Here is a 13174-nt window from a genome sequence, read left to right as displayed (position 1 = left end):
TATTCACTATCCCCAATACAATCATATGTGCGATCATGTACGGTTCTATTGGTTTCTTCAAGCTCAAATGGGGGTCACTCCTGTTTTCTACATGACATGTAGTTTCTGTGATGATACCAAGAGTACATAACTCCCCCCCCCCCCCCCCCCCAGAGTGTGCAACTCCCACATACCCTGCTGTCCCGACAGAATTTCAAGTTGACGTCGTTATTTATGACGCAATGCTCCTTGCACCAGTGATTTACAACATGTGTACGGGTGTCAACGCATCACACGTTTTTCTTTGCAATAATTTGTACAGGATCGATCAGCTTCGGTCAACCACAGGTTCCGGATTCGTCTGATAATCCGTGTACAGTGCGCATTGCATCATCAAAATGACGTCAACTTGAAATTCTGTCGGGACAGCACCCATAGTCGAGTTGCACACTCTGGGGGGTTAGGCCACCCTTTGTTAATTCATTGTTTAACGTCCTTTTTTTCGCGAAAAGGTACGCGGGAGGGCGAAAAAAAAACAAAAGCCCATTCCAAAAACTGGAAACCCCAATCAAACATTTTGACCAGTAAAGCATGTGATATCTACAATATTTCTGGGTCTAACGGTACTTGCAGGCATAGAACAACACTCTTTGATGGTACATTGGAGCACATGCCTGATGAATCCAACAAAACAGGTACATAGCATGGAGTTAGCATGTCATGAATTCATTACATCTGGATTTTTACTAGGACACACACCGTACGATATTTAAAAGCCAACAAAAAAAGAAAAAGAACACAAGACAAAGGCATGCCCGGGAGGCAAGATTTTAAGTTTAAGGTCATGATCGGCACACTGTGAAACTACACAATCATGTATTTACAACTTCGCATATTATTGGTACTACTACTTTCTTGTTTTTTTTCCGGTCGGAGGCAAAAAGGTACGCGGGCGCGGACGTTAAACAACGAAAAAAGAAAGGATGGCCTTATGTACTCTTGATGATACTCAACCAGGATATGACTGTCCTACAGTAGTAGCATAGAAAGACACAAAGATGATAAAATAAGGGGCCATCCGTAAATACCGATATTTATTTAGAAACGAAGCTAGTCATTTCTCAATTTTCTCTTCAACCCCTCCCTGAGAAATGAACACATGCAAACGGTTCATAGTATCGATATTTTGTTTTTAATTTTTTCTGGACATGCCCACACATACACACTGTGCATCGATATATTTTGAGAAACGAACAGGGGGCTCGACCCCCTCCCCCTAAACGGCTAGTTTTTGTTTCTAAATAAAATATCTATATTTTACGGATAGCCCCTAAAACGGGTAGAGAGAAAAGAAAGAGAGTAGACCTAAGTACCTGTAGCCCAGTAATGGCTGCAACCCCGATCTAGAATGTGCATCTATTAGCGAGGTGTCTTTTTAGATTTAAATTTGTTTAGCAACATTCAACATGACTGCTATGCATGTACGACTACGACTACTTGAGGCATGTAGTTTGAAGTATCTTTATTGCGGGAAATACAATACAGTATTAACGTTTGTGTGCAGCAATATCATGCACTGAAGTGCATGTATGCACATGTTTACTAGGTCTCTTGTGTAATAATATTGAGCGGTTCCTTACAGCAAACGTAAATGTTCATTGAAAGAGGCGCGAGGCTCTGGCCAGGTCAAATGAGATTATAGAATGATTTGAAGGTTTGAAGGCGCCTGCGAGAAATACTTCAGCTGCATTGTAGATCTACATGACACTTTCAATGATGAGCCATGCACGGAGGGGGACAGCGTAGAATTACGATGATCTCAAGCGATACACTTCACAATTGCATAGGCCATATAGTGGTAACAAATTGAATACACTGGGACAAGCATTAAAAAAATCATCTAAGCAGAGATTGCGTAAATGCTAAATAGGCACAGCTAATTACTACTATCAATTGGAAGCTAATTATTTGATTAGTTCATCATCTCAAGCCTGTAGTCCGAGTAGTCGATCTCGAGCTATGGGTCAAGGTACCGTTACCGTAGGCTGTGTCTTTGAAGAGCAGATAGCAAAGTAAGAGTAGGCATTCGGCCAGTGTGGATGCAGTCCAAGTCGGGAGATGGTGAGCTCAGAATCCCTCGTCCCAGCCGCTCAGGTCGGTCTGCGTCTTGTGCGGGTCCTTCTTCGCCTCCGTCTGGTCAAAGTTGGTCAGGTCGGTGGGCCCCTTGAGCTGCGGCACGATGGGCGGCTCCAGCGACTTCTCGCGCAGTCCGACCCAGTTGAAGTTTGAGAACCACTTGTGACTGCGGATGGCCGCCACGCCGCTCTGTCCACGACCAGCGCCAAGCCGGTCGGCTGGCCTCAGCTGGCACAGGCGTAACACAAGGGCCTTGGCAATTGGCGGGAACTCGTCGCGGGGAAACGCGACAGCTTGTCAAAGCCGCCGAGGACCTTGTTATACGTGACCATGTGGTCATTGGACGCGAATGGAGGCCAGCCGCTGAGCAGCTCGAACAGCAGGATCCCCAGTGCCCACAGGTCAACGCTGAACGAGTGTCCTTTGTTGAGAATGACCTCCGGGGCCATGTATTCCGGCGTGCCACAGAACGTCCAGGTCTTGTGAGCAGGCGGTGAGAGTCTCTTGGCGAAACCGAAGTCGATCAGTTTGCAATACCCGCGCGCGTCCAGCATCAGATTCTCCGGCTTTAAGTCCCTGTCAGGGTAGAGCAAACAGAACAGAAGCAGCAAAGGCACACATGAAGTATTGCTCCATGTTTATGCCGATGCTGTGGGCCTGCAGATAGCCACATCATCACCAGTCGCGAGCAATTTGCCTCCAGCTGGCACAACAGTATCCGTTCGCTTACCGGCCATTACTCTCTCTGTGTCTCTCACTTACTCACGTACTCTCTCTCTGTGTCTCTCTCTGTCTGTCTGTCTCTCTCTCTCTCTCTCTCTCTCTCTCTCTCTCTCTCTCTCTCTCTCTCTCTCTCTCTCTCTCTCTCTCTCTCTCTCTCTCTCTCTCTCTCTCTTTGAATTTCATGCTTGTCATATTATCATCAAACAGCAATTTATTTTTATAATGTCATTGATGGTTTGCACCATGTAAGCGACTTATGAACATTACTCACCTGTAAACAATGTGTCGGCGATGCAGATACGCCATCGCTTCCACAGCACAGCCAACGATGAACCTGGACTCCTTCTCAGTCAGCCGTCCACACTGTCTGAGCACGCACCACATCTCACCACCAAGGCACGGTTCCAGCAACATGTACAGGTAACTGCAGGAAAGTTGGAAATCAGCAAAAAAAATACAAGAAATTGCACTCAAAACAACACACTGCATTCAGTAATAATTATCGACTTACGTAAGTGAAACGACCTGTGACAGCTCACAATTATCGGCGGCGGACTGTCAGAAAGTGCAATTAACTGAGCAATTCACAACATGCTTCCTGTGCCCCCGGCAACAACCACCAGGTATCCCCTCAGGAACTAAACCAGAAAGCATACATGGTATTCATGTTTACAAGATACCTACTAACTGTGACAGTGGAGCAGTTCACTGTGACCGCTGAAGAACTTGACCCAGCGCGGACATCGCTGAACAGCTCATCAAGCTCGGGCGCCTATTGCTGACAATGTCCAGCAATCTTTTCTTGATTTACTGACGGTTGTGTACAGGTTCTGACCTTTACTATCAGCTGTTTCAGTGACTACTGCCTTCCTGCATACAGTAATGTGACGGTCTGTCTACATGGCTAAAGGAAGAGTTGAAGCCTTAAACATACTACCCAGATCATGTCACACAATTTCGGCCGTAGCAATTTTAGATAAAACTATGTAGCAGGTCGGCTTGAATCAAAACCTTCTGTATGACTTACCAAGGGTCGCGGAACGTGGCATACAGGCGCGTGATGAACGGGTGTCGAACTGTCTTCTGGATGTCGCGCTCGCCGAAGACGTGCGCCTGCTGCTTTCGCTGCACAATGTGTTTCTTGGAGAGGCACTTCAGCGCGTATGTGTTGAAGTCACCGTCCCGCTGCACCAGATCAACGCGTCCAAATCCACCTGAGAGTCGACATTTCGCGAACACACACATACACACAAACACACGAAAAACACATTGAACCAATACGGTACAAGGGGTTTGCCTGGCTTGTGAGGACGTGTTGTGACCACTCAAATGGTTCATTGGGTGAAGCTGTCCCTATCAGCTCATGCAGACATAAGAAGCTAAGAAATGCATGCACATGTACTGATTGTGACCACCCCACTGATATCCCTCACTGGGTTGCTGCGTGTTGCTGTAGCAGCAGGAGTGCGACAACGTACATTCAGGGTGGGGACTCATGTCACTATTGCCATCAAAACTGGGTCTTTATAGCTAGTGACTATACTGGTCTGTACGCTGAGGATTGATTTGGACCATTGCACTGTTTCAGCCGAGTGTTGAGGTACTGATACGCGCCTATGGAGATGATTGCTGACTGCCAGCAAGTGTTCACAACACAAGGATGATCTGTGACAGTTTGGTATGGCATCATGCACTGTATGGACTGGGTGCTGGGGACGTTTAGGCTGTTCCCGGACCACGTCACTTTTCTTTTTCCGCAATCAATACCAACAGGTTTAATATGCCATTGTTTGCACACTCAATTAGACAATAATAGTTTCGGAATGACCCCAAGTGTCATGTGCAAGTTTTGTGCAAGGGATAGGTTGAGTTTTTTAGCTTTAGTTATAGCAATCAACTTTAAAATGGTGGTCACGAGGCAACACATGGCAGTAACAGGTAGTATAACTTTGGTGGGGGAAATGCGGGGAAACACAGACAGTGGAATAGTTATCCGGGATGCCATACGTGTCCTGGATGCCATACGTGTCCTGGATGGTTGTGGAAATGTAACGTGTAATAATCAGCTATAGGTGCATGTGATTCTGACAGTTGGGGACAGGGCCCTGGGCTGAGGTGTTAGAGGCGTCTTTCTCCAATCAAGTCGACGCTGTGAAAGCAATGCTCATCTCCTCTCCCTTGTTGTCTTTGCCCCCCCCCCCCCCCCCCCGCGTCCCCCCCCCCCCCGCACCCCCCATCCTCCAAACTGAAGCTATGTACCCAACCCATCCCATGGATGTGTCTCAGTTCTGGGGGTGGAGTTTTCTTTCCACAAACTGGAAATCAAACAAGCAATCTAGTGTTTGGATGTTATGTGCAGCGATCTAGTGTTTGGATGTGTGGATGGGTGCATGGGGGAGGGGGGTAGATTTTGAATGTGTCAACACCCTGGAATAATGTTGCTCAAAGGTGCACAAGGCTCTCCTAATAGCTGCAGACCTCTACTGATTGAGATCAGGGTTACGTTAGTGTGCTAGTAAGTTGTCACACTTCCAGACACATGCACTCACTTGTATACGTGTATTCTAACATCTTACTTTGGACGCGGCTATTACCAGAGGCAGTGATAGCTATTGCTGGCCGAAATCATAACAACTTGTGCTGGTATTGCACCACTCAACAGATTGCAAGCCTGAAGATTTGACTGCCATGACGTAGTTCGCCTGGTCTGCACCAAACAACTTCAGGGTTCGGGGTTTTTCCTGGCCCAGGTCCTATATGCGTATATGTGCACGAACACACATACGCGCGCACGCACGCACGCGCGCGCGCACACACACACACACACACACACCGTGACACGTACACACACACACACAATAAGCACTGCCTTCCCTTCCATACATACCGGAGCCAAGCCGTCCCAGGACATTGAAGTCTTCGGCGAGGAGATTCTCGTAGCTGGTATCGGACTCGGTCGGCTCGGCATCCACCTCGGTGAATGTTCCGTTGTCTTCATCGTAGATTCTAGCTGGTGGCACGGAGGGTACACTGCCCGTGTCATGCTGTCCGGCCAGACCGATCGTGCGTTGGAACATGCGTCGACCGATGGCCAACAACACCACCTCGGTGACGGCCACGATGCTGGCCGTGCGAACGTCGTCGTTCTGCAGGGCCTTCTCGCCAAACGTGTCGCCTTCCTTCAGCGTCCGCAGGAGAACGGTGCCTGCACTGCTGCTGCCCGTCTTGCTGCCATTGCCGGTGGTAGTGACAGTGGATTCATCCTTGAGCACGTTCAGCTCGCCCTCCTGCACAATGTAGAACGTCTCGCCGATGGCGCCCTGCTTGAAGACGTACTCGCCCGGCAGGTAGCGCTCCTCGCTCAGCGCGTCCACAAGCCGCAGCAGCTCCTCTTCCTTGTCCTGCAGGTGCGAGAAGAAGGAGATGCTGCGGACGAAGCGCAGGTTCTGCTGTTGCCGCAGCATGCCCGTTTTCATCATGATCATCTGGAACGTGCGCCGGTCGGTGCACCAGAGCGCTGCCTCGTTTGCTTTGCCGTCGCCTTCGATGTTGGTCACGCTGGCCGTGCGCTGACATCCGTACAGCAATGCCAGTTCGCCAAACACCACCCAGCTACCGAAGCTGGTCAGATGCTGGCCGTTGGTGGACACTTCAAATTTGCCCTCAGAACTAATGTAAAGCTCATTGCCTTCCTTGCCCTCGTCAATGATCTTCTCTCCAGCTTTGACATGTCGTAGTTTCATGCTGTTGACAATGTCTCTGATTTGCCGGATGTCCAGTCTTCCAAGCATTGGGTTCTTGCGAATGGCATTCTCCAGGTTCTTCTTCGTGTCTGGATCCTTCGGTACGTACTCCACTTTGAATGTCATCAATGCTTCGGGGTCCACCGCCTCCGCCGAGATGGCAGTTTTCTGCGACTTGCCCTTCGTCCATGCCTTGATGTCTCGTGCCGCCGAGCCATTCTGGAGTGCGTCCGTGTTGCGTTCGTTCATTCGCTCCGTACGTGTGCTGCATTCTTCTCCGGCTGCAGCTCCGTGTCCGTTTTCCGTGACCACAACACGAAGTCCGTTCGGCGACGGTGACGGCGCAGGCGGAGAAAGAGTGGAGCCAGTACGTAGCTTAGCCACTTCCTCGCGCAGCTGACTGATCTCCTCGAACAGCTTCACGCGACTAGAGCGCTCCTCGCGCAGCTCATCTTCGAGCTGGCCGATGCGCACGTCCTTCCACGAGTCGGCCATGTTGTTCTCAACGCCCAGCTTATTCTTAGACTTCAAGCTAATCACATCGTCCATGGCACACTATGCAGCCGACGAACACACCTTCGCAACCTTCTCCACAAAAGCCGGCGAGTCGCGGACTAGCTCGGGGGACTTAGATCCTCTTCCCCAGTAGCAGGGTCAGAGAAGACGTTATGCGCTACAGCTCTGACACTCCACCGTGTTGCCCAGCTGATTTCTTAGTTCTGGACAGCTAAATACTGTGTAGATCTATGGACAGGGGATACAGACAGCAGGGAAGAACAGTTGCCGAGTTCCTGTTACCTCCGATCGCGTTCAGTGCTTTCAGCTGCGAGATCTGCTGTCGTTCACTGCTACATGTAGCTGCGACTGGTGCTCTTTGCCACACGCTGGAGAGGTTTTCTTCAAGCCCTCGCCGAGCTGAACGACCTGGTTGTCCAGTAAGCCTTGTGTAGCCCACTAGTGCTGCGTGAGCCAGGCCAAGGTTAGGACAAGGGCTTCCGGGTGGCGGAGAAAGGAACGGCCGAGCTGTCGCAACATCGAAAGTATTCCGACATGCGGCGAGCTGGCTTTGCACCACGCTGCGATTGACAAGTGCTCTCCACTGTCACTGCCAGGTGGTCATGCACTCACTCAGCGTAGTGTTGCGTAGAATGCAGCCTATGCCAACGGGAGACAGCTCGCGCAGCAACCGCACTCAGTCAAGCCAAGGTTTTATTTGCAGAGCAAGGGAAGTCTGGGCAGCGTTCGCTCAGTGTTTGTCAAAAACTGCGCGACCGAAAGTTGAAGTCGAGTGTCGGATGGTTTTTGTACTGACAGCGGCTTCAACAGCACGGAGGAAGAGGTCATCGTAACTGTCGTGGTGACTTGAGACAGTTCAGGGTGTCTGATGGTCGCCTCTCACAGGAAATAAAGCCACGGATCGCACGAGTGTCGAGTGGGTCCTCTTCAGATTCTTGATCGTCTGAAGTGGCAGAAAGCTAGCGATCCGGATTTTGCACGAAGTCCGGGAAGTAAGGGTTGATCCACAAAGTAGATAGTGTACGGTTCGTCAGCAAACAAATCAATAAAATGCAATCAAGCCAAGACAAGCAACAATGTTACATCACGCAGGAACTGAGGGAGCAACGATTTTGTTCATGGCTTTCCAGTGTGTCCAGCAACCAATCAGCGGTGAAGGCGCTGGGTTGGCCTTTCTGGTAGTGTAGCTGCGCGACACCACCATCCAGCACTGAGCCACAACTTGCCTCAGCCGAAACTCGTGCCTTCCTTTCCCAGCTGGTTTCAGAGTCTCAACGAAGGTAGATGTCCCAGCGGCGGATACCTATGTCACAGTATGTGAGTACGCGCGCCTGCGACCTGCTAACGTTAGCTCCAGGCTGTAGAGTTCCGAAGAACACCTACTCCAAACTGTGGAACGACGAGACAGAAGGTGTCACATTCACAAGGATGTGTTGAACGCCTTGCCAGGGGGCGAGAAAGACAAGCTAGTTCTCCGACCACACTCCAGCCTTCGCTCTTCTCAGTTCTCTTATCTGTGGCTTGTTGCAGTAGCAGTGGCTGTGGTCCAGTGTGGACTGTCTGTGCTTTACTAGCACTCAATTTTACTGTCCATACGCGTAACCGGTGTGGTTGTTATGTGTTCCTAGCAGATCAACGAAAGACGGACAGGCTTCGGTGCTAGTAGTGGTAGTAGAATGCAGGTATTTGTGGAACTCAGACAGTAGGGAGTGTATGTGTTACATGTACATGACTAGAAGTGTGACTCTTAGTCGGTGAGTGACTGAGTGTGACTTAGACACCTGGCTTCAAGTCATGACATGACAGTCGACCTACATACAATGATTAATTATGTAGTATGATCAAACATAGGTCTCAGCCTCACTCGCACAGTCTGCATCATCTGTAGTCACAGGCCAAGCACAACCGTCTTATCGTCCTGTAATGGCTGCGTTATCCAGTTATCGTCAGGTGCAGGGCTCACCACGACGTGGTCGGTCAAGCATTGAAGGAAAAAATCTAAAACACTTGCAGCCGGAAGTGCTGCTGGCTCGCTGTTCACAGTTCTGTTGGCTGGTCGTTCAGCGGCTGAACGAGTAGATTCCAGCATGGGTTTTAGGGTCCACCTTGATCCCAAGTCACGGTTAGTGTCCCCTTTCGCCAATCCAGTACCGCGCGGGACCTGAAGCAGTCGCTGGAACGGTGACTCGGATGAAGGTATTTCGATCGGAGAGGTCCCCTTCGGCTCTGCGTGGAAGCAGTAACGATTAATTCGTCTCGATGTTCAGCGTCGGTGCGTTTGTTCAACTGCCGCCAGAGAAGCAGCGGGTTGTGATTGTTGACAAATACACATATTGAAGCCGAACTTCAATCCTTAGCACAAGAACAGGCAGCCTGTCTCCTTACAAAACGCGACAAGGAAGAAGGAAGAGAGCTGTGAACAGTGTGGAAGGTACAAGGCACTACTAGTAGTTGTCAATAAACGCGTTGACTTGTACAAATCCTCGCGGGAAGCGGAATCACCACGGGGCAAATCGGGGAGAAGTAGGTTTTCTGTACTACAGCTAGTACAGCAAACCATCGATTCAAGACTGCAAGATCGGCAGGCTTTGTCAGTTTTAAAATAGCATTTTGTGTTCTTTTTTTAAAACACATTCGGTGTGGTGAATGGCCTTGCAACGACTGTAACACGTAGTGCTTGGGCTCGAGTGTCACCACTCTCCTGTGAGATGGAAAGAGTCCTACTCTGCCCTACACGTACACCCGAAGCTCACTTTTGTATTTATACTAATACTACTCAAGACGGCGATGATCACGCCGTCAACTCACCTCGATAGAGATTACTGATGATGTAGAAACATGAATGTTCGACTGTTCGTGTTTCTCTGTCAGGTAACCGCCCGACAGAGCGTCCAACAATCAGTCAATATGCTCGCATGGCTTGGTACAAGACGGCCACAGAGTCACAGACTACACACCAGACGGAGGCTAACTAACTACATGTACATGTAATTACTTAGTCAAGGTGACGGAATAGTTTTGTCACTGTGACTACATGACTGTATACATGTACTGTACTGACTTGGGAACATGACATTCTACAACGGTTTGGGAAAAATAGATACACGCAGGTGATCATTTTGGTTAATACATGTCATGTAAATCCTGAACTCGTGTACATGTATTATTTTCTACTATTTTGTGTTTGTTTTGTGATACATGTACATGTCATGTAACGTTGCAATGACTTGTGTACACACGTACCACCTAGACATGTCCATTGTTAGTATTTTGTTACCCCTGTTTCGCCTGTATTACTAGCAGGTGACGTCCATGTTTTTAAAACGTTTACCTATTTTACCTATTTTACCTATGCAGCTCTACCACATACCAGGTTTTAAACACACAACCCAAAAACCGTGACAAGACTTGGGGACAATGGAACACACATCGGACAAGACTCAAGAGTCCAGCAAAGACTTGACAACATGGAACTCACATCGGACAAGACTCAAGAGTCCAGCAAAGACTTGACAACATGGAACTCACATCGGACAAGACTCAAGCGTCCAGCAAAGACTTGACAACATGGAACTCACATCGGACAAGACTCAAGAGTCAAGCAAAGACTTGACAACAATGGAACACACATCGGAATGCACACCCACGTGTGCGAAACAAACAGCTAGCTACCGTATTAATATAAAACACGGAGGGGAGTCATACGAGCTGCAGCGTGGCAGCAGTTTCTCTGACCGTGCCGAAAACTAAAAATGATCACAATCATTCCTGTGGTGTTATGAAGCGTTACATGACTGTGTACGTCACGTGTACATGTACTAGCAAGAGTAGATAAACTACTCTTGGTACTAGTAGTAGTACTTCCAAACTAATGCAGTAAATCACGTGACACCCTGTACAGTCTTTGCATGCATTGTAGGCTCTCACCACACGAGACTCTAGAAGGAATTTTCACATCGTGGAGAGACGGTAACGTTAGTACCTCGCTGATAACTCTTAAGGTGGGACACCACCTTCCAGGGGTCAAAAAATCAACTTTCGATTTGTCACCTTTTTGCTATTGGAAATCAAAGCATATGCCCTGAAGTGTCAGTATTCCAAATTTGAAGCGATTCGGACCAACCGTTGCAGTCTTATGACCGTTTGAAATTTGAAAATATTTGAAAAATTTGTACACATCGATGTTCGTACACTAAAAAGTTGAAAATTTTTGTACACATCGCGATGCTCGATCGTGCACAAAAAGAGCTGTCAAGATTGTGGCCGTGGAGTTTGGGAGTTTTGAAGCGCTTTTACTTCCAAATTTTGTTGCCATGGCAGCAGTGACCCGTGCCACGTGCAAAAAAAGTGCAAAAATTCTTTCCCAAAGGACTTCTTTGCTCTTGCAGTTTCGAGCGCGATGCACCATGCATGTGCACAATGGGGAACAAGAAGAGCAGGTCGTGCAAGCGTCCTGCAAAGAGAAGATTCTCACTGCACCTGTCCAGGAAGCTGCTGAGGGAGTTTATGAAGCTGAAGCAGTGCCAGAGTCCGCCTCGAAGCGCAAGTTGTACGATGGCGTTCCAAAAATAAGAATACAGTGATCATAATAAAAATTAATGGATTCAACTGAGCGATAGTGAGTCGGATTCGGAGGAGAGCTTTGATGGATGTGCGCTGGCCTCGAACTCAGACAGTTGCTCCCTCGAGTGATTCCTCGTTCTCTGAGGACTTTCATGGCCCAATCGCTGAAAGTTGTGATTCAGACGCCACTGGACTTGAATTGTTTACGAAATTTGATTTTCTCTGCTTGCTCGTATAAATACTGTGGAGGTGAGCTGACCATTGCTGAAACTGCACGTTCTGGCCTTGCATCCACTGTCAGAATCACATGCTGCAATGAAGAGCCAGTGTTCAGCAGGCACCAGCCTGCCAGTGGTGGAGAAGTCAGGACGGTTTTATGAGTGCAATCGCCGCAGTGTTCTGGCATCGCGCACTCTGGGAATTGGCCATGTTGGCTGGCAAATTTTTGCGGCCTCATGAATTTGCCCCACCTGTTCAGCTATCTGCATTCCAGCGGCACCAGCGAGCATTGTGCAAGGCAGCAAGGTCAGTTGCGCAAATCAGCATGAACGAAGCAGCAGATGAACAAGACAATGGACAAGCCTAAGCATATAACTGCTGTCACCTATGATGGTACGTGAATGAAGCGCGGGTTTTCCTCCCTACACGGTGCGTTTACGGCAATTGACTGGCAAGTCGGGAAGGTCCTTGACGTGCATCTAGCTTCCAAGTACTGCCATGGCTTCAGCTTGTGGTAAGCTCGCCAGGCGCATAGTTAAGTCACAGCTGACGAGTATGAGAAGTGGAAGTCGGGCCATATCCCTCTCTGCAACCGCACCTGGCTTTTTTGCAGAACGCCAGCTCATGTTGGAGGATAGTATTAGAGTGGCCAAGGCTGAGAAGAAGATGAAGCAGGAGGAAAAACAGCGAAGGAAACAAAGGAGGAGGTGCAGGAAGGGAATTGAGGAGCAGATTGTGGAAGCTGAGGGTGTCACATACGAGGCTGGTGGGTTTTAGTTGGAACAATAGTCTTAGAATCTATGAAAAAGACACCTAAATGTTTGTGCTTTTTGGCCTTTTTCTGCCTTCTTGGACATGATTGCGGCTAGTGTGTTTATTTTAGACCTATCAACCCATACATTTTTGGAATCAGTGACTTGTTGCGCAGGGATTGAACTACAATGGTGATCATAGGACCTTTTACATTGGATTTTGAGCTCCCACAGTGCCTTCTATTTTACGCGTTTTGCGCTCGTCCTGTTTTGTCTCTGCATTTGGGGTAGTAATACCTGTCAGATAGAGCTCATTGTAGTTCATTCCCTGCATAGGCATATGGACTGGGTTTTGCTGCATTTTGGAACTGTCTGTGTTGGTACATCTTGCTGCAAAGTTGTCCAAAAAAATTGCTGTTTGCGCGCACCCGTAAAGAAATTGTGTAGCCCATCAATCATTACTTGGATGACCTGTAAATTCTCTCTTTGGTGCCTACATTGTGGAGCAGTATATAGTGATTGAACATAGAAAATTTGAAGGCA

The 13174-nt window shown here is 48.6% G+C and overlaps 1 protein-coding gene across 1 annotated transcript; it reads right to left on the bottom strand.

The window, feature by feature from the left end:
* Window positions 1-1484: 1484 nt before the first annotated feature.
* Window positions 1485-8304, bottom strand: LOC135822524 (cGMP-dependent protein kinase 1-like). The gene is given in 5 exon segments (XM_065335308.1): window positions 1485-2373; window positions 2376-2691; window positions 3110-3262; window positions 3866-4052; window positions 5726-8304. Coding segments are annotated over 5 exon segments (2328 nt in total). The 5' UTR covers window positions 7131-8304; the 3' UTR covers window positions 1485-2106.
* Window positions 8305-13174: the final 4870 nt, after the last annotated feature.

This window comes from Sycon ciliatum, chromosome 8, assembly GCF_964019385.1.
Source record: "Sycon ciliatum chromosome 8, ocSycCili1.1, whole genome shotgun sequence".
In the NCBI taxonomy this organism is placed as follows: Eukaryota; Metazoa; Porifera; class Calcarea; order Leucosolenida; family Sycettidae; genus Sycon; species Sycon ciliatum.
This window is presented reverse-complemented; position numbering and strand designations above follow the sequence as displayed.